Source organism: Rhamphochromis sp. 'chilingali', assembly GCF_963969265.1.
Source record: "Rhamphochromis sp. 'chilingali' genome assembly, chromosome: 3".
Lineage (NCBI taxonomy): Eukaryota > Metazoa > Chordata > Actinopteri > Cichliformes > Cichlidae > Rhamphochromis > Rhamphochromis sp. 'chilingali'.
The window spans coordinates 38,368,419-38,388,224 of NC_137931.1; the positions used below are offsets into that span (position 1 = coordinate 38,368,419).

The window sequence follows — 19,806 nt, forward strand, 5'->3', positions numbered from 1 at the left end:
AAATACCCAGTATTAGAGTTATGAGACTGAGGTTTGCTGTTAACTGCAGAAAACTAATATATACTTTACAACAGCATAACTATAATTAAAACTTTTAAGAATTTGAGAATTAATCAGATCACTTTAACCTACCATTTCATTTTAACTAAGTGCAAGTCATTTATTGAATGTAGACCTATAAACATTTAGCAGGGCTTTGTTGCAGTACTTCTGAACACCACTGTGTGGTGCTAGTGTCAAATGAAGTAAATGTGTGCTACATAACTTTGACCTCATGAAGTCTTGCGTCACAGACTAAACTCCTGCTATCTGTGAGAAAACATCACCACTCATGCTTGGTGACTGGTCATAATACTGGGATTTTGTGGTGTGACATTTATTTAATGACCAGAGACATAATTATTATACTTTAAAAGTAATTAGCTAACATTTAACCTTATAAATATGTAGTGCATATATAAACTTGATTTAAATAGCTAATATAAAGTTTAACTGGATTATAAAAGGCATGATTAAGCTTAGGTTTCACCCACTGTTTAGGTTCAGGAGGAAACGATTGTGGTTTGAACAATGAGGAGATGGCATTCAGACTTGTTTCACTATTGCCACCATGCTTGAGTCACAGGTCTGACACTGAAGGAAACTTTTTGCATAGATCTGAGACACCAGTGGTTTTGACATAACAGCAGTAGTAATGAAACCTTCCTTACAAAATGTCTTTTATGAGCTACCCTGCAAAACACATTAGTTTAAATAATGCAAATTATTTTTATTACACAAACTCATTACATAAACATGGATTTTATAACATTACCCATTATAAAAAAATATTATTATTGAGAGTTTTATTGCTAAAGTTTAATTACTTGTGGATTTACCACTTGTTAATGATAGTTAAGTGATACAGTTTTAGTTAGAATAGATTCAAAATGGCAGAATTTCTCTGACCTTCTTGTCCTGAGAATCCAGGATATTGTCCAGCCACTTGTAGAGGTAGCCATCAGAGGAGAGCCCTACATTGTCAGCTACAGGTCCACAACATAACACTGCAGACATGGCCTGGAACAAACAAAAAAGTTTGCTGGTTATCAGTAAATGCATGACACAGTATGTAAAAAGCAGATTTTCTTGAAATTTTTAGATGTTGAACCTTTAGTGCACAGTACTGATGGCGGTTGATCTGGATATTTCTGTCACTGTAACGATCCAAGGGTGTGAACATAATGCTGAAGGGCCCAGCCCAGTGACTGAACAGCATGAACAGACTGTGTCTCAGTGATTGCTGGGGGAAGATGGTCCTCCTCTGGTTCACTGAAGATAATAAGTAAAGAAATTGATACACAAGGTTAAACTGAGAAAAATTGCTTAAAACAAATGCTTACTTTGTATGCTTACTTTATAAGCATTTGTCTTAATTAAGAGATATACCTGGGACATTCTGAATGATGTTGGCCACAAGCGCGCTGAAGTGACAGCGAATGTCCTTCAGAGTGTCCGAGTCTTTGTCATTCTCAGCCTCGAGCAATTGCCTGGTCAGATCAACATACTCGAGCAGCGTACTATTCAGAGAATGGCTCTCTGAATCCAACCCTCCACTTGCCCTGTAAAAAGAAAAGTTTATAAACTGCATATATAAAAATAAATTCCTAATCATGTGGTTACTCTAGATGTTTGAGGATTACATACACTTGACTGATGACACCAGCATCAGCAAGTAGCTCAAATATCCGGACCAGCTGGACCCTGAGGATGTCACGACGCCTGCGTCGCTTCATGTTCTGCAGAGTAAAGAATATTTGAACTCAGTAAAGTGTGTTTCTATGCACACAGAAGAAATACAGAAAACATTTTCAAACCATCAATGAAGGGCACTTACTTCAGGTCTTCTCTCTAGAGCTTCCTTTATGATGGAATTTAGCTCCTCCATCAATTCTCTGCACAAGAAAACAATATATGTAAGCCATTAAAAAGTCTTTATAATTCTAAAAATGTATAGCAGAGTATAGTGCTCATTACCTGAAGACCATGGGGTTGGTCCTGCCAAGCCCCAGCACAAGAGACTCGGTGATGTCCATGCTCTCAGAGCGCATCATTGGAACAATGTGTTTGAAAAGTGAGGAGGGGGACGGAGTGCCAACAATCTGTTAACACACAGAGCAGAAATGTAAGGCTTAAGTGTTGCAATAAATTATTCAAAATCCTCTAATTTTTTACGGCTGTCAGATTTTTATGTGGCTAGTGTGCTGTTATCATTTGAGACTGTCATACTTGCATTGTGAGTGAATTTCATTATTTCATCCTTTGTGCAAAAGCTCCTAACCTTTCATTTTAAAATATTTATGAATGTGTGTGAAAACCTGGCATAGAGTGTTGCTTATGAAATTGCCACCTTTGAATCATAACTGTAGCCGCTGTCCGGCGTGGACGCCAGCGTCTCAGGCGGGGAGCAGCGGACGGAGCCAGAGGTGGAGGATGAAGAAGACATGGAAGGGGAGGGAGAGGCAGAGCTGCAGCAGAGAATCAGGTAGTTCCTCCAAAGACCAATGTAGGAGTCACTGCTGTTCAGACTGTTGACCTTCTTTGCATTGATGGGGCTACTGCAGGTGGATATTCAGTAAAAACAAGAGATAAATTTTATGTTGAGGGTCAACATAAAATGCAGCTTTAATCAGAATTCTTTTGTCATAGAATTAACCCAGTTAATAAGCATAAGAGTTATGTTTTGTAAAAAAGTACTAATTGCCTAAGTAAGCACATAATGTCATCATGTAGACATCCTCACCCAGTATTCAGAGTCAGACCATAATGAATACACCCACAATGACAAAGAAGTTAAGGAAACCTACTTAATGTCAACTTGTGGGGACAGTAGTTGCAGGCGAGTGTAGGCAAACATCCAGGCATAGTTGATGGTGGTGGGACAATGTTTAGGTAGATTCTCCTGTCTCAGGTAGCTGGATAAGCTGATGACCCAGGGGTCCTGGCCCTGAGTAACATGGGCAAACACCCAAATGTGCGAGGGGCTCACTACATCAAACTGGTGGCTGATGGGAGAGGAGCTCCACTCTGCTAGCGTCTGCAGATCAATCCCACTGGGACAATACAGCAAGTTGGTCTACAGAGAAGAACAGAAGATGATGAGCAGTATGTACTTTTAAAGGTTTTAGGATTTTAAAAAAAAGAAAAGAAAATCCATTCATACCTGGTCAGCGCCTGTGAGGTGAATGAAGCTCTCCAACACTGATGCACTTAATCTATCCATTACATCAATAGCCAGTTCTTCATCTCCCTGAAAGATTAAGTAAGAAAAAATTGAATGCAATTGTCCTTGCACAAAATTATCATCATTTTCTTTCCATGCAGGTTTAAACATATTTTGCTTCTTTCAACATAACGATATCCCCTGTAAGCCCAAGAAAATTACCTTGCTAATGCTCAGTGCAGTATGAAGAGCTCTGACCTCCTTGAGGACATTGACTGCTAGCCTGCGCGTGGCAGGGCGGCAGCTACAAAGCACCACCAGTGCCAAACCTTCCACCACATGCACCACACCTAAAGGAAGGTTACGCTCCAAGGACAGAGAACGGCCACTGCTTGAGCTCTGTTAAAAATAACATTTAATTTATTTTAAACATGTTTGTCAGGCAACATAAAACCAATGAATACAAACTACACTGGTGATCCAAAAACCAACCTGTGAATCGTGGCTTTTATTGCTGCTCTGCACTGCCTGCTTCCACTGGATGATGAGCTGTAGAAGCATCTTTACTGCATTGTCCAGCAGTGTGGGATGAACGTCAGTCACCTCTCTGACTATGAAGTAGACAAAACCTGAGAGTACATCTTCTCGCCATTCTGGGAAATCCACCATCAGGGCCTGAAGAGTAGTAAAGGCAAGGCCACGCAGTTCTTCATCCATGTGGATGGTTAGTCTAGAGGAGGAGAGAGACCCAACAGGAAGATGGATATTAAAAGACATGATGTGTGCAGCAATGTGTCTGCAGAAAGGTTGGCGGGGATCAATTACTTGGCTAGAAGCTCTATTAGGTCTTGTCTGCTCATGCCATCTGGTATCAGTCTTGGGATGGCGGCCACACACGTTCGGAATAGATCGATCTTTGGCTTCCTCTCTCCCCTGCAGGACAGACAATTTATGAGAACCTGTTAATAGGTCATACAGCACCACTCAAAGTTTATAACTGGGTCAGGGTTTCCAAGCCTTTGACTGGAACTCTAAGTCCTACATAGCTGCATGGATGGCAATAGGAGAGCATAAAGCTGTTGTTACATACGTGATCATGTCCTCAGGCTCCTTGTTGGACATCTGTACATTAGTCATGCTCATGGAGCGTCCCACTTCCTTGTCCAGGTGTCGCAGGATGTTATCCAAGGCTTTTCGTACTTGCGGGTAGTATAGCGACATGCCTAGAAAAAAAAGATGGTGGACAGGTTAAAAGCTGCCTCACCTTCATCAAATGTTAACTCTTATTGTAAATGTCAGCTGTTCAAGACTCAAACCCACCTATCACTTTTGCTTCTTCATCAGTGAGGGTGGTGTTGAGGAAGATCTTTTTGACACGCAGGGTGTTGCCAGAGGGCATGATGATCCCTGTAGTAGGCATTGGAGGTTCCCCGTCTTTCTGCTGTAGGCTGTCAGCAATCACCAAGAAGGCTCGCAAACCGATATTCATCCTCTGGTTGGGCAGAGAGACAAAGCGGATAAGAGATAACATACAAACATTCCCTCATTACCAGAAGCTAAAGTCTTATGTATACATTACCTCTGGATTGATGGTAAAGGTTTTGTGAGACTTGCCCACGCACAGGAGGTCATAGATAATCTCCTTCATAGCAAAGTCCAGTCTTTCCTGTAATAATCAGCAAACCCGCAATCACTAAACCACACCTCATACTCGCCTAATTTTATTTATTTTGCTGTGACTTTAAAGTATGTCATAGTTTGTGCTCCAGGCTTACCTGAGCTATGAACTGGATGATCTTGACAAAGATGTTGAGGGGGGTGTCTCTGGGTACCACACTGCGCGAGCCTTTGGGGAAAAGTGCTGAAACGATGCTGAGGAGTCGACTAGCAAGAGGAAATGGGGAAACTGTTTTTTAGCTACAAGTATTCTCATACAAAGCCTCTTAGGAAGAGGACAACAGTAGTGGGTGGCAAAAAGACTGTTTGTTGGGTACTCTGCAACTGACCTCTGCGTGACAGTGTTACTCTCACACTTGATCCTGATGATATAGACCCACAGCAGTCTGTAGAGTGACTCTAGTGCAACACGGGACATCTTTGGGTCTTTATTCTGTAGATGTCAAAAAAGAGAGAGAGAGAGAAGGAAAGAAAGATAAGCCATCCATTCCATTTTGACACTTTCATTACTTACCTGAGAGAGACCAGTTTGTTGCTGTTGTCTGGAGAAACTTTGATTAAACACATTGCAATGGCATGCAAGAAACTGATGACAAAATTGTTTTGTGAGACTGCTGGTCACAAATTGATATGTGAGCACTGAACATCCACATGGTCTGATGAGCTTCATGCTTGGAGAAATTTTTAAGGTATAGTCGGCAGCAAAAGGAGGAAAATGCAGTATTACGCTGAGTACAAAGACAGTTACTGTAAGCCATGTAGAGTCATCACCGGAAAATTAACTGGGCTTTTGTAAGCAAGCTTTGTAAAATGCAAACATTCAATATTAAATGTAATTGTACATTAGTTAAGTCCTGGAGTACTCATTGTCCAGTAGATATTTCACACTTTTCTTTCTTCCAACTTGCATCCTACATCAGGTATCTATATTAACGGTATACATTTAAAGGGTCTTTGGTTCTTTAGAGCTACCAGGCTGAGAGAATGTGATGTGATCGTAGTGTGAGGGATTTTCCAGTTAATGCCTTTATATTTTTTCACATGATTAACATGAAGTTTTATTCGATATTTGATAAGTGGTTTTAGATGATTATGGCCCACACTTTTCTATAACCATTACGAAATGTCTCATCTCCCATTAGCTTTTCTTAATACACTGAACAAACTAACAAATCTGTGTATTTTTATTTAAAAACATTTAATTTAATATGGATTTCATTTTTAGTTAAATTAAGGATTCTTTATGCTATTTGTCAAAAGTAGCAAATGTCATACTAAATGTGACAAATGCTTTTGTGATTAAGGTGAAGTGAAACTTCCTGTTGTGCAAACACAAAATCTGTCACGCTTTTCGTGCCTCAATGATTGATCTAATCTTTGTATCATCTAGTCACTGAAAGACTGGTACAGTGAACGGCAGGTGACTCACAAGTGCAGCTAAAAAGAGCTGCTCAGTGTCGGCATTTTATTTTTTTAACAACATAAACTCTTGTGATAAGATGCTTTTAAAGCATGTGAATAAACTTTAATAGCTCTGTACTAAATAACACCAATAAAATAATTCAAAAAAAAAAAACTCTTATACATGCACAACATCATCATCATTTTTTTTTCCCAGTCTAACATTTGGCACTGAACACCAAAGCCATAAACGACACAACAGCTGACCTACTATGGCATTTTTAAAATGTCTTTTACTTTTGTAACATAATCAAGATGCCACAAATCGAGTACAGCCAGTGGGGCAAGTACTCGATTTGTGTGAAGGATTGAAAAAGCACCAGTGAGACTACAGTGTAGCTGTCGCTACATAAACTAAAACCCAACCCAGCAGGCAAACTAAAGGTATCACTGCGATAATGAATACATCATTAAATGCTGAAATATATTTTCCTGTCTATGCCAGACCCTCTGGTAATATATACCAGAAACACATCACTTCTGACATAATGAAATCTTACATTAATATTTAACGTAATTAACAACAGGAGTTTGCATTTTATTGCAGCACTACCGTGTGTCTACTCTTCCTGCATATGCTGTAACAGCTTGCTTGGTATACATGTGAAAGAAAAAGAAGCCACACTTTAAACACTACAACACTGTGGGGCTCATATAGTCATGAACCAGTAATTACACCTGAATCATCCACATATTAAATACGCCTGATGTCTTTGATATCGTCACCAGTCTGATGACTACTATAATGTGCATTCAACGTGCTAAAAAGTACACAAATGTTAATAATTAACCAATTTTTTTTTAAAACGACATATTATAGGTTAGATTCTTCTAAACCCTCTCATCACGCAGAAAGATAGAATAATCTCCACCTTTATCAACTTACACATTTATCCATCAACAACTTAAATGCAGTAACAGGTCACGCTAATTTATTAATAATATAAATAGCATACGATAACTTCCTTTACTTTGGCAATAAGTAAGTGTAGTGTGGTAGATGTCATTTCTAATGTTTTCCTTATCATATAAAAGAAACTTTTTCCGCAGGGGTTTTAGTTGTAACAGTGTTTCTATGCTGTGGCAACTAGCTTAAAGATTTAAGTACTTTTCCCACTACTGTGCATCTCACCATGCAAAAATGTATCAACAGTCAAAATGAAATTATTTAACTACAAAGACACGAAAGCAAAACACCACTGCTCATAAACACAAACCAGCTCACCCACAAAGCCTAAAGCAACAACAATAGCTTCAAGTGTGCCCTTCATTTACTGTTTTCACTGAGCAACGCTTCAATGTCACACCAGAGAACGATTAGCCTCTTCACAACTGCACTAGCCTACATCGTGATCAGGACCCTGGACCGTTAAAAGGAAGGGAGCATCAAGCTAGCCACCGTCACCAGATAACTCACCTGCAGCGTCTCAATCTGCTTTCGGATGCTGTTGTTAGACGGCATCTGGAGCGAGCCAACGTGAAAAAAAAAGGGTCAAAAAACAGGAGACAAAGAATGTAGGGTTTGGGGAGGGACACATGCAAGTTATAAGCAAAAACAAAGACACAAAGCCTAAACAGATATGACAAGAGCAGATTAAAATCTCTTTACTCTTGTCAGTGTGACAGTATATAAATCAACTAAACCGAAAAGAAAAATAATGAACTCTTCAACATACCACTTGCATGTTGAGTAAAGTAACAGTTCATTTGTATTTGATATATTTTGATGTTATTTATTGGGAAAAAAGCAAAGTAAAATAAGGTGTGCTGTGGTTTAGAAATCAAACACACAGAGAGGGAAATTACAGAGAAAGGAATATATGCAAGGCGAACACAAGGACGGAAAAACAAAGGACAAAAAAGAAAAATGCCACAATATTTGTCCATTTCACCTATTAAGCCAATGAGCAGCAACGGCCAATTCAGTTATTCCGCACAAAATCCATGCTTAACAAGTTGTATTTTAACCATGTGGGGTTCAGATTATAAAACAGGGCTGCAAAACTACAGCATAATCTCTGGAAACGTTGTGTGTATTTTTTGTCACTCCATCGTGCATTTACTACATGCAGACATATAAATAAAGGTAAATAACTTGTATAATTATTCAACCAAGTAACATGAATTCTTGACTTTTCGCTTCAGCGTAGAGACAAAAAACTACCTCGCTCACCTGGTTGAATTTGACTTTTACCAAGTATTCAAATGATGCAATTTGTTAAGTGAAGCAGAGCCCATACATTTACAGCTCTCAAGAGCAGCCACAAGGTTAAAAGCATGACCCGGCAAATCACTAAAATCATCACTACAGTCAAACCATAGCACGAACCCACAAGATCACAGATCTCAATCACAGAATCACTATCAACGCTTGGTAAAAATTACTGATTATAATTTTTCAAACAGAGGAAATGCAAAACAGTCACTCTAGTGAAAGAAAATGCTGGAATGAGATCACTGAAAAGACAGACGGGCATTCAAAACCACTGGATAGCAGTAGAAAGTCACAAAGACGCAAAGTGTAATTTATCCACCGGAAGATCAAACAGTCTCCTCAAAGGACAATCAATGCAGAATGGGAAAGACAGTCATTAAGTCAGGCAGTCAGTCAGTGATTTGGTCAATCTGCCTCTGGGTTGAATGGTCAGAAACAGGTTTGACCCCTTTGTAATTGGTTTACGAGGAGTGATTAACAGACCTGAGTGAAAACAGCACTTGAATTAACATAGTATGCATTGTGCATTACAGTTTACATTTCATTACAGGTTTACTTTAAATGTATAGCATATAAAAGTGCTAGAGTCGCATCTTTGAAATTAGCTGTAGATGCACAACCAAATACAATAATTTTTGCTTACACATTTCCATTTTGTCCACTTTTGAGTATATATGGTCCATGCATATTATATACATTAAACAAAAGCTTTACTTTGCTTTACTTTGACATGATCAAATCAAGTGCTATTCCTGTCCAGATCTGGTTTATTGATAATGGAGGGGAAAGCACATTTTGATACTGAGACAGAACCACAGAGCACACCCTTGACAACAAAGACAACATCTTCGATCAACATATCAGTATCAGGATACCAAGATTTTGTTTACTTTGATAGAAATAACCTTTATATTAATTATTTTAAGAAAAAAAATTTGTATGGTTCCTTTGCACTACCATAAAAACATCAGAATATCATTTTCAGACTTGAACTGAATTAGAAAAAGTGTAGTGACTTTAAAATACCTTAATATAAATCTACTGTTGAATTCAACCTTTGTGAAATGAACTGGATTGTAAAGGATGATGCTAACATTACCTTGAGGTGCGAGAGGCAATTTTGCAGGAAGATGTGCCAGTTGTTGAGAAAGAACTGCTTCTGACTGACACACAGCAAGCATGTCACCAGGGGATACAGAGCCTGGGGAGAAAGACGGTGTCAGAATGAAAATAAACTGGTTTTCTCACGAGGTCTGAATTTTTTTGTATGTGCTTCTGATCTGAAAACAAAAGGTCTCCTACACTAAACACAGACCAAAAGCAAAGACAGTATCACAAGCTGAGACCAAAAGATCTATTTATCACAATCTGCACAATACTAAAACTGCTGGAAGCATCATCAACATAACATGTTACATTAGACAGGGATGAAAAAACAGAAAATCAAGGCCTGCCTTTAGAAAAGAAAATATAATGGACAAAGATGAGAGACTGTATTTATTTATTTTAAACATAGCATTATCTGGATGATAACGTCAGACTTGGTGGTCTGGGGGAAAAATAATGGTGTTGACAAAATAAAAGAAGAGTGATAAGATAAGATTCGGTTTCCAATAGCACAGCACCGACAGAAGTTAATATTATATATATACACACATATAAATAGAGAGACCTATATAAATAAAATATACGAAAGGGATAAATAGAATAGAGTGTGAGACAAAAAGAAAAGGAAGTGTTAAAAATTTGAAGTAAACAGGGTCAGGGCTGAAGAGGAAGTCATAGATGTCAGTGTTATTACCAAAGAGTGCTTCTTTCTAGAACTAAGGTCAAATGTTGTCTGGTAGAGCATCTCCACAAAGGTTTTTAAGCATGGCACGTTGACTTCATTTTTCACCGCCTGGAGGATGAACCGAACATTAGTTTGGCAAAATGAGATTCAGACTTAATGTTTACGCAACAGTCCAAAATTACACAATGCTTTGCTGGTTACTCACAGCAGCGACGGGGATGAGAATCTCGACAAAAAGGCCAGCAAGAGCGTGCTTTATGTCTTTATCCTTCACCTCCAGGAAATACTGGGCACATTCCTAGGAAGGATACCAAGGGCATGCATGTAAACAAGAATGCAGCGGATACAAACTAGCCAAACATCATGAAGACGTGTCATTACACTCCATTTACATGAGTTAAATAGAAAATTGAAAAATAAATAAATAAATAAATCACAGGCCTGGACCCAAGCAAAATATATAGACAGACCTAACCAGTGTGATAAGAAATGCAGTGATCAGACAATATAATTGGGTACAAGATCCTATGGGAGTAAAGGACATAAACCATAGCATGTTCCATTAAGACAGTAGGAAATTCTGATAATGGTACGACAGAACAGCGAGTGTTTTTTTCCCCCAACCACTGTATAAATTTTAATGAAAAAGCTAGTGCTCCATTCACAGCTCCTAGCAAAGCCTGAAATACATTTAAACTCAATTCTTGGCAGACCTCACCTCTGATCGTTACTCATTTAGCTATATGAGCCATTGCTACAGAGAGCTGCTGAGTTTGAACAAAGGGGCAGCAGTATAAAAAGAAAAAAAAACATCTGGTACAATTCTGCAAACGCATCTAAGTTACACTTGCAGGTATACTCTGCATAAATAGTATTACTTACCTGCATAAACTGAAACGAAGCCTCAAAATCCTCCACAGGATACATTTTAACCCGAAAGAACTTCATGCCCATGATGAGACTGATAATGCTTTGGACTACGTGAGGACTCTGCTCTTTTTGCCTGAGCTCCTTCAGTTCTGTGATGAACTTCTTCCTCACTGCCTGGAACCTGAGCACAGAGGCAGAGATATATTAGCACTTACAAAAACCCTCCTAACAAGAGTTTGTACACAGTAATGTATATAGGCAACATTCTGCCTGGCAATGCACATTTAAATGCAATTACTAAAGAATGTAATTAAATGGTTTTAATTGTTCTAAAATTCAGTTGCAATATTTGTACAAACAAATGTCTAATCCCATCTATTACACTGTGCTCAATTCAGACCGTTTTCTTTTAATGAGAAATGTGAAAAACTGTAAACTATTTGTCCAGTCTTACGCTTAAAGGCACATTTCAGCTTACTCACTTTGACTGTGTAAGAACCCCTATAACCTCAGCGTACAGGTCTGCAATGATGTGCACGTTGCCAGTGTTGGGTCCACAGTACCTGGAAATTAATAAAGGATATGGCATCAAGTCAAACAACTGCTGAATTATTTAACATACATCAAAAAACTATTCACACAACAACAGAAGCACTTAAAGTAACTGTGTTTACTTGCGGTTGACTCACAAGAGCTACTTGTGCCTTGTTTAAATGCAAATAATGAGCATTGAGCCAGTCTGCTCAAACACACATAAATAAATGACTGACTCCCTACTGCAAAGCCAAAGAGGGTATATTCATCAGCACTTTTTAGTCTGGTCTTATTCATCTGTGTCACTTCTCTGTCTGGAGTTTGATGCTTACTTACCCCTCTTTGTGTTTAAAGTGCTTGAATGCCAGGTTTAGGACTTCGTGTACCAAAACATCTGGCACTGGATGAAGAGGAATCTGTGACGTAAACACGAAATCATTAGTCTTATTAGAAGCATTGATAGTTCTCATTTGCTACCATTCATTACTCTCCCTTCAGGAGCAAAGCCAAGGACAACTCTGCCCTGGTCCCTAGGGACTGGCTCTTAGTTCAGAATGCTGCTCAGTTCTCAACAGTCCACTTTAGAAACACACTCAGCTGGGAGTTGGTATGTTGCCACTGAATTTATTAACTTTGTGCTCCCTAGTGGGAAAGCTCTGAATAGCTACACTGTAGTTCACTTCTCCACCACAACATAAACAATACAAATATATAATAAAACTGACATGTTAGTCAGCAAATCACTGATGAGTTGAATCAGGAAAAAAAGTACAGTAATTCAAACTGTCTCACAAACGATGACACCAGAAGTTAATAGTATTATTTCCCATTTGTTCCATATTCTTATTCTTGGACTTCACTAGAGCAGCTTTGCATGCTTCACAGGTTTATTTGCATTACCAAGGGGCCTTAGTGCAGCCCCTCAGTGCATCCTTAGTATGAAACAAGCTGAAATAATCCTAAAAATAGGATTGCAACCTCTTCGCGACTAGGAAAAAAAACTGGTGGTTTTGTTGCCATCAGTAACCAACTGCAGTTAGCTAAAGCAACCAACTGATTGCCCAGGCTGAGGATGCAACCCCTTGGGCGAATACTTTCGATTGCAAGGTGGTTGTACAGGTCCCTTGATAGAAGGCCACCCGTTTCCAAACACGGGCAGTCTGACTCAGACTGATTGCAATTGCTCAATAGTTTTGCAAAGAACTGTGGCCTAATTTATAAACTCAGACAGACAACAAGCTGCAATCAATCTGAGTCAATCTGAGCTGATCTTGTCTGGAATCTGTCTCTTTTACTAGTTGGCTGCCAACTGGTTGCATTGTGGTTATATTCTTGTACGAAAGCCAGGGTTGCCGAGCGTTTACCTCATTTTGCAGTTAAACTGCCATCCCGCAGAAAGAATGCCACCACATGTATAGGAATTTCTGAATTGCTACTTCAAACATAAATTATAGGGTTTCCACGGAATACTGACTGTGAGTAGTTAACGTGAATTTCTGTGCATGTCATATGCAACAAACTGACGATTTTCACCGATTCATTCCAATTAATCGTAATATTATCACAAAAAGATGGTGTGTAATTGCCAACATTCAAATTGCAAGCTGATAGCAGACTGACTCCATCTTATTGCCATTTTATCAAAACACATTAGTCAAACAATAAAGTTGTTGCTCATACTAAAGTGTTGCTGTGGCTTTAACCTCCTTAGAAATTTACTCTTCCACCTTTTGTGGAAGTTTGTGAAGTTTTGCCAAAAATCTCTCTTCTGTTTCTCATTGTGTTGTTGTGTCAAAGATTGCAACAAGTGGTTGCAGACTTGGTCTGTGAAGCAACCCATTGTCACAATAATTTTGGTCATGCAATGATTTCCAACCACTGTTTTTTCTAGTGTGACTTTACGATAAGCCAACTATTTTCTGATTTGCTGCTAATCTCAAATAAAGGGTTTGAACAGCAGAGCCAGAGCCAAGAGTATGAATAACTGTCTAAAACCAAGTGTTTTAACCAAGCTGCTTATAAGAGCAGAGAATAGTTGTTTCAACCAAACAACTGGGTGCAACAAAAAGGTGGATGAGTATACTGGCTATTTATGTAATAAAACTGTACTTCATAAATCAATTACAGTGAGAAGTCTTCAATTGCACAGGAAATGCATATCTGATATACAGGACATATATCCAAAGTAACAAGGCAGTTCTACATGCAGTAAAAATATACTGCATTCTCAACCACTCACTCACTAGTTACCAGGAAACGATCGTGTCAACAACAGGTCAAATAGGTGACTGCACTTCTTCTTCCATATACATTCGTCAACCCGACTGGTAAATTGTTTTTATAGGCAGTGTAAATCATTAAACACAGAGTGTCAGGTAACTCACCTGTTTTAGAACTTCCACTGAAACTAAACAAAAAATGAAATCTATGGCTAAGTCCCGACGCTCCAGAAGGTAATCTTTGTCCCGATGCTGTTCATCTCTGCAAAACAGGAAATATAATAAGTCAAAAGATAATCCTAAAGTAATCATTTTTGCCCATAATCTTTTTGTTCGAGAGAAGAAGGTTAAGAATGAATGAAACAATGATAAGTATCTCACCCTTTAGACTTAGTACTCGAGCGAGGCCTGTACTCATAAGACTCGTCTTCAGTGCCACTCTGCCGCCGGTACCAGTCAAACAGTGTGCGCAATAGGGAGGGCAAACAGTGTTCTGCTATTGAGCTCATAGAGCTTATTAACTGGAAAACAACAACATGCTTGTTATAACAGCTGGCTATTCCAACGAAAACTACACAAAATCAGCATTTGCACGATTCAAAAACTTAATCCTATACAGATTACAGTACGTGTGTAGAGAAGGCTGCTCCACAAGCAGTACTTATAACTAATGAGGAGCATTTAGGGTGAGTACAGAACACTAGTCTTAACTAAATTTCAGGGCCTTATTTAGATTTGTGACATAAACTTTTAGTTATTTCCTGGCATAATGCACCTTTGAGCATTTAAAGTGCAAAGACAGAGTGTAAGTGTCTAAGTCATAGTGCAGTGAGAGAAGACATGCAAAACACTACAAACATGGCTTTATTTAATGCAATATCAAATTACATCACTAAAAAAACAAAGCAGGACTGTATTTAAAAGCAAATCGAAAGGATTCCAAGAAGGCACACATGCTTCTGAGGCGTTTATGTCTAAGACCACAATAACTTGCAGATCTCAGCACTGTGATTGCGTCAGTGATCACGTGAGCTGGTGCCTTCTGCCTCTGCATTAACAGGTCAGCACGCATTAACAATTTAAGAGTATATGCACATTTGTGTGTTTAAGGTTCAGCACAGCATGATGAGGAGGGTGGTTGGATGACAAATGCCATGCAGGAGAGTTATACAATTCCTCTCTCTGCCCTTATGGTGCCAGGCAGATACACTCCAGCACCCGATGCTGATTTACTGCTGAGGATGACACAGCGTTTCTACACTCTCACTTTGGCGCTCTCTATACTCATTTTCTCTCCCTCACTCACAATGGGGACAGCTGGATCTATACCACCATATCCTCATTGGCTTTGTGTTGTGCTGAACAAAGCATTCTGTAGCAGGCGCGCCTATTGTATAGAGTCCTGCACCAGCTACAGATGAGGGACAGACGAACCATTGAATGAAGCATTGATTGGGTAGAGCTGGTGTTTTAAACACAGTGCGCACACAGAGGTGTGACTGTTGTTTGTCCACGTAGGAAATGAAACCGTCAAACTCATAATAAATGCACGACATAATCTTTACTACGGCTGAACTGACCTGGTCAAACTGTGAGTCTTCTCCTCTCTGGAGGGAACGGGACAGGGGTTTCTCCTGTTAAAGTATTGGAGAGAAAGAGACAGAACGAGAATTATTGTGTGACGAGCCCAGCAGGGATACTTTTGTTAACAGCATGATAGCAGATTGCTTAGCCCACTATTCAGCTAGTGAACCACGCTAAAATTCTTGACAGCAAAGTTAAGACTTGAGGCTGCAAATATTAACCTGACAGCAACCTAATGTAAAAGACATTAAATGTACAACAATGCCATTGCTCATTTACAATAACATTTGCCTGACAGTTAAAGACTTGGCAGTTGGTTGCAAAACAGAAGAGGCTGTCTCAGCAGTATATTGCGTCACATGTTGTGCATTAAACTACATTTCCTGTGTTTCTTTACATCTACTTTACCCCCTGTGGACTCACCAGCGGTTCAGCCATCACCATCTCGATCTTCTTCTCAGCCAGCACAGCAAACTCAGCAAATAGACTCTTGATGACAAACTCCCCGGGCTTGAGCTCAGGGTCAATGGTGATGCTCGACATGGCGGCGATGTTGTGTTTCTCCCACGAGAGGGGGGTCACCGAGGAGGGTGCACGGCGTCTACTCACGCTGCTGCTGACTGGTGCAGAAGCTGCAGAGGTGCCAGAGGGTAGAGGTTAGGAAATAATACAGTGAGAGTCAAAGCAGCATGGTCATGTTAAGAACAAGACTCTTGGAAAAAATGCAAGGTCATGCGCTCGTTCTAATCCAAACACAAGCTCAGACGTTTCCTAAAGAGGTAAAATGACTGAAGTGATGAGAGAGCAATTGCAGCTAGGGCTGAACGATATATCGCATTTGCGATAATATCGCGACATGATCAAGTGCAATTTTCTAACCGCAAAGGCTGCGATTATACTGCGATTATATTATACAATTCATGGGCTGCATCCTCCTGAGGCCGCATTTGTAGACCGATTACGTCACAGCGACGCGCCGAAGGCTGTCCAAATTACTACCATATCCCAGAATTCATAGCGCGGCCCAGCCAAACTCCAGTTTCCAGCAATGGCGGCCGCTACTAAGTTTTAAAATTACTCATACTAATCTTTCTGGGTCACAAAATAAACTTTTAACATATTTTCAGGCGAGAAAGTAGTTGTGTAAACATCAAATATCTGCTCGGTTTATCAAGATATCCCATATTTGCAAAAGTGCTTCGACGTTTTCAGAGGCGTCTGCTACCCACCAGCTCGACAGCTAGCCGGGAGCTCGAGGGTTACTGATGCGGCCGAGAACGGCACAACTCCCGGCACATCATTTTCAGATCACCGCGGAGTTTCGCTGCTCGGGTTAAACGTAATATATAAGTCACTTAGACAACCTAAAAATGTTATTGTTGGGCTTTTTTCAGTGTTTTGTTTGTTCGTGAGTAAATCGGTTTGGCTGAGATTAAAGTTATTAGATTAGATAAAATAAAACTTTATTAATCCCCCGGGTGGGTTCCTCCTTGGTTTTCACACAGCTGACTAAACGTCAAACAGAAAACTTATTAAACAGAAGTATGAGACAGTCGAGAATTTACACCAGTGTCTGGTTATATTTTAGATAGCAAGAAGCAGACGGCCGAGTTTATTAAACTCCACCGAGACAGCGGTGACGCTAATCAGAACTAGCCTTCTGATTAGCTAATCAGAACTAGCCTTCTGATTAGCTAATCAGAAGGCTAGTTCTGATTAGCTAATCAGAAGGCTAGACCGTCCAATTTCACGCCTTTAAACTTTAAAGGCGTGTTTGTGTGTGTGTTTATACAATTGCTATTATGTTTGCACTTTATGTGTAATGTTACTGACTGCAGAGATCAGTAAGATGTGTGTATTTTTTATTTATTAGTTTTATTTATTTAATATTATTTTTTAATTGAATGACTGTCTAGTAGTTCACAGATGTCGAAAAACTGAGTGTGGTAAAGCCACTGATTTTTTTTATGTATATTTCTGCAATCTGCACATTGTACTGACTTTCATTTTAATGTTTACACCAGGGTTCCTTGTCAGCACTTTATGCTCAGATGTTTGTAAGCTAAAAATAAACTATTGTGTATGTTCAAATATACTGTTGTGATTGAAGAAGTTAAATAAAAATGTCAGTCATCAATTCATGCATCACCTCATGTCATCATAACAGAGGTCTGTCTTCCAGGAAAGAACAGTTTAAAATTAATGTAATATAGTATTGGCCATACTATATGATGTATTGCTTGTCTTTGTTTAATAATACAGAAGACAAATACCTTAAAAAATAATCGCATATCGCATCGCAATCACAATATTGGGGCAAAAAAATCGCAATTAGATTATTTTCCATAATCGTTCATCCCTAATTGCAGCGCCGACTAGAACAAACATACAATTTCCATTTGAATCGTGTCTGTTTTTAGAAAGCTCATTTTCTAAACTCATACTGCACATAATGGGTTCAAATCACCTGAAAAAGCAAACACAGGGATAATCATAATTCCTATTAGAGCCATGTCATTAGTTATTGTAATCTATCCTTAAAAAAAAAAAAAACAACTAAATATTTTGTTTTCTAAATCTAGAATATTACACACCAGCTCTTTCTGCTAAATTAGTCTGAAATGACTAGGGATGGGTACCGGTATCCAGTGCCATGACGGCATCGGTTCTGACATAAACAGTAGTAACCAGACTGAAAAGCAGCGCACATTTCGGTGCTTCATTTCGGTGCTTTTTTTCCCCTGAGATGTGATACACTTTAGATTCTAGCCAATCATTTTACGTTTCCAAGGATAGTAGGCGAGCCCAGGTACGTACGTTCTTTTAGAGCAGAGCTACAGGTTTAAAATGCCCAAGGCGAAGCGTCAAAGTCTGGCTGTACTTCACAGCAAAAGATGCAAACTCAGCAGCCTGCAACAAGTGCTTAGAGCCGATACTGTGATACTGTGCAAAGGAGGTAACACCTCGAATCTGATGAAACACCTGGCGACGTGTAGCGTTTTTTCCAAAACCGAGAAATGCGCCGTATTTGATAGCTTGCTGCGAGCCCTCACACCGTGCACATTTATTGCGGGTGTGGTGCCTGTTATCGGACCGGAGTTAGCAACATCCCCCAAAAACCCGAAGAGGAGAGTCCTGGCACCTAGCCGTTCTTCTCTGCGTGAGTAGCCTAATGATGTTCGTGTGTAATTCACGTTGAGTACGCTAAACACTTTATTACATTAATGCATGTAAGGTGAACTAGCAAACTAGTTACATGCGACTGTCTTCTTGTTTGATGGCAGATACTCCCTTCACCCTGGCCAAAAAGGCTAAAATGACCAAAGAAAAAGTGGAAAACAGTTAAACATGAGAGGTTTTTGGACAAAGTTAGTGTTTTTTCCATTGTTTAAGCACTGCTTCCAGCCAAGAGTGATACCTTATATGCCCTATAACTGCAGAAAAGGCTAACATTGCTATCTTTTTACAAAAAAAAACCAAAAAAAAAAAACCCAGCTAAACGAGAGGTTTTTGGACCAATTTTGTGTTCTCCATTCTTTAAGCACTGGTACCATTTCAAAAGTACCAGTTTGGTACTGGTATCAGATAAAACCTAAACGATACCTATCCCTAGAAATGACTATACCTTTTTTATACTTTACACATTTATTTATGAATCTACTTCTCTATTGTGATCAAAGGGAGCACACTGGCTACACACGACAACTTTAAGGCATAGTCTGATTGGGAAATACCCTGTGTTGCTTCCTTGCCAAGACATTAGATAAGGCTGTTGATAGCAGGCTCATATTTGTATGATAAACATGAAGCTGTATCAGCAGAAGATTAGCTAATGTTTTTACAAATACTAGAAAAGAGCTAAGTAGCCATCTCTTGCTTTTTTTCCGCAGAGGTAGCAAAATTCATAAACCACGACAAAAAATGCTTTCTAGCTCATTTTATTTATACATGCTGAAATGATAAAATCATTGTATGGGTAGTTATTTGTCAGACTAGCTCTACCTTGACTTGTTCAACAGAGGGATGAAAGCTACTTTTTTGTGATGGTCGTATAAATTCTTCTCTTGTAGCACAACATGTCCATAAGCAAATTCTGCCAATGTTTCATTAACACTACACCCATCTGCTTTTTAACTTTTATTAGCACACCAAACCTGTTTAAATACAGATTTGTAGCTCTATATGAAAGAGAAAAAAAAAATCAGTATATTCCAAATATTTGCCACCACTGAGATTAAGATAGTTACAGTTA

The 19,806-nt window shown here is 39.2% G+C and overlaps 1 protein-coding gene across 11 annotated transcripts in view; it reads right to left on the bottom strand.

The window, feature by feature from the left end:
* fryl (furry homolog, like) overlaps window positions 1–19,806 on the bottom strand; it is an 85,296-nt gene that overhangs the window by 36,027 nt on the left and 29,463 nt on the right. For 8 of the 11 annotated variants that reach the window (XM_080877002.1, XM_080877011.1, XM_080877004.1 and 5 more), the window contains 28 exons: window positions 15,978–16,186; window positions 15,551–15,604; window positions 14,352–14,491; window positions 14,136–14,232; window positions 12,088–12,167; window positions 11,700–11,780; window positions 11,230–11,398; window positions 10,553–10,645; window positions 10,357–10,455; window positions 9,655–9,756; window positions 7,758–7,802; window positions 5,209–5,312; window positions 4,978–5,086; window positions 4,782–4,868; window positions 4,523–4,694; window positions 4,293–4,425; window positions 4,028–4,135; window positions 3,695–3,932; window positions 3,425–3,601; window positions 3,203–3,289; window positions 2,847–3,115; window positions 2,390–2,597; window positions 2,017–2,141; window positions 1,877–1,934; window positions 1,687–1,778; window positions 1,429–1,601; window positions 1,151–1,311; window positions 949–1,059 (listed from right to left, as the gene is read on the bottom strand). In XM_080877002.1, the coding sequence (XP_080733128.1) occupies window positions 949–1,059; window positions 1,151–1,311; window positions 1,429–1,601; window positions 1,687–1,778; window positions 1,877–1,934; window positions 2,017–2,141; window positions 2,390–2,597; window positions 2,847–3,115; window positions 3,203–3,289; window positions 3,425–3,601; window positions 3,695–3,932; window positions 4,028–4,135; window positions 4,293–4,425; window positions 4,523–4,694; window positions 4,782–4,868; window positions 4,978–5,086; window positions 5,209–5,312; window positions 7,758–7,802; window positions 9,655–9,756; window positions 10,357–10,455; window positions 10,553–10,645; window positions 11,230–11,398; window positions 11,700–11,780; window positions 12,088–12,167; window positions 14,136–14,232; window positions 14,352–14,491; window positions 15,551–15,604; window positions 15,978–16,097 (3,492 nt within the window). In that variant the 5' untranslated portion in view covers window positions 16,098–16,186. The remainder of the gene's footprint in view (window positions 1–948; window positions 1,060–1,150; window positions 1,312–1,428; window positions 1,602–1,686; window positions 1,779–1,876; window positions 1,935–2,016; window positions 2,142–2,389; window positions 2,598–2,846; window positions 3,116–3,202; window positions 3,290–3,424; window positions 3,602–3,694; window positions 3,933–4,027; window positions 4,136–4,292; window positions 4,426–4,522; window positions 4,695–4,781; window positions 4,869–4,977; window positions 5,087–5,208; window positions 5,313–7,757; window positions 7,803–9,654; window positions 9,757–10,356; window positions 10,456–10,552; window positions 10,646–11,229; window positions 11,399–11,699; window positions 11,781–12,087; window positions 12,168–14,135; window positions 14,233–14,351; window positions 14,492–15,550; window positions 15,605–15,977; window positions 16,187–19,806) is intronic. The other 3 variants (XM_080877007.1, XM_080877010.1, XM_080877003.1) reach the window with 1 other exon arrangement.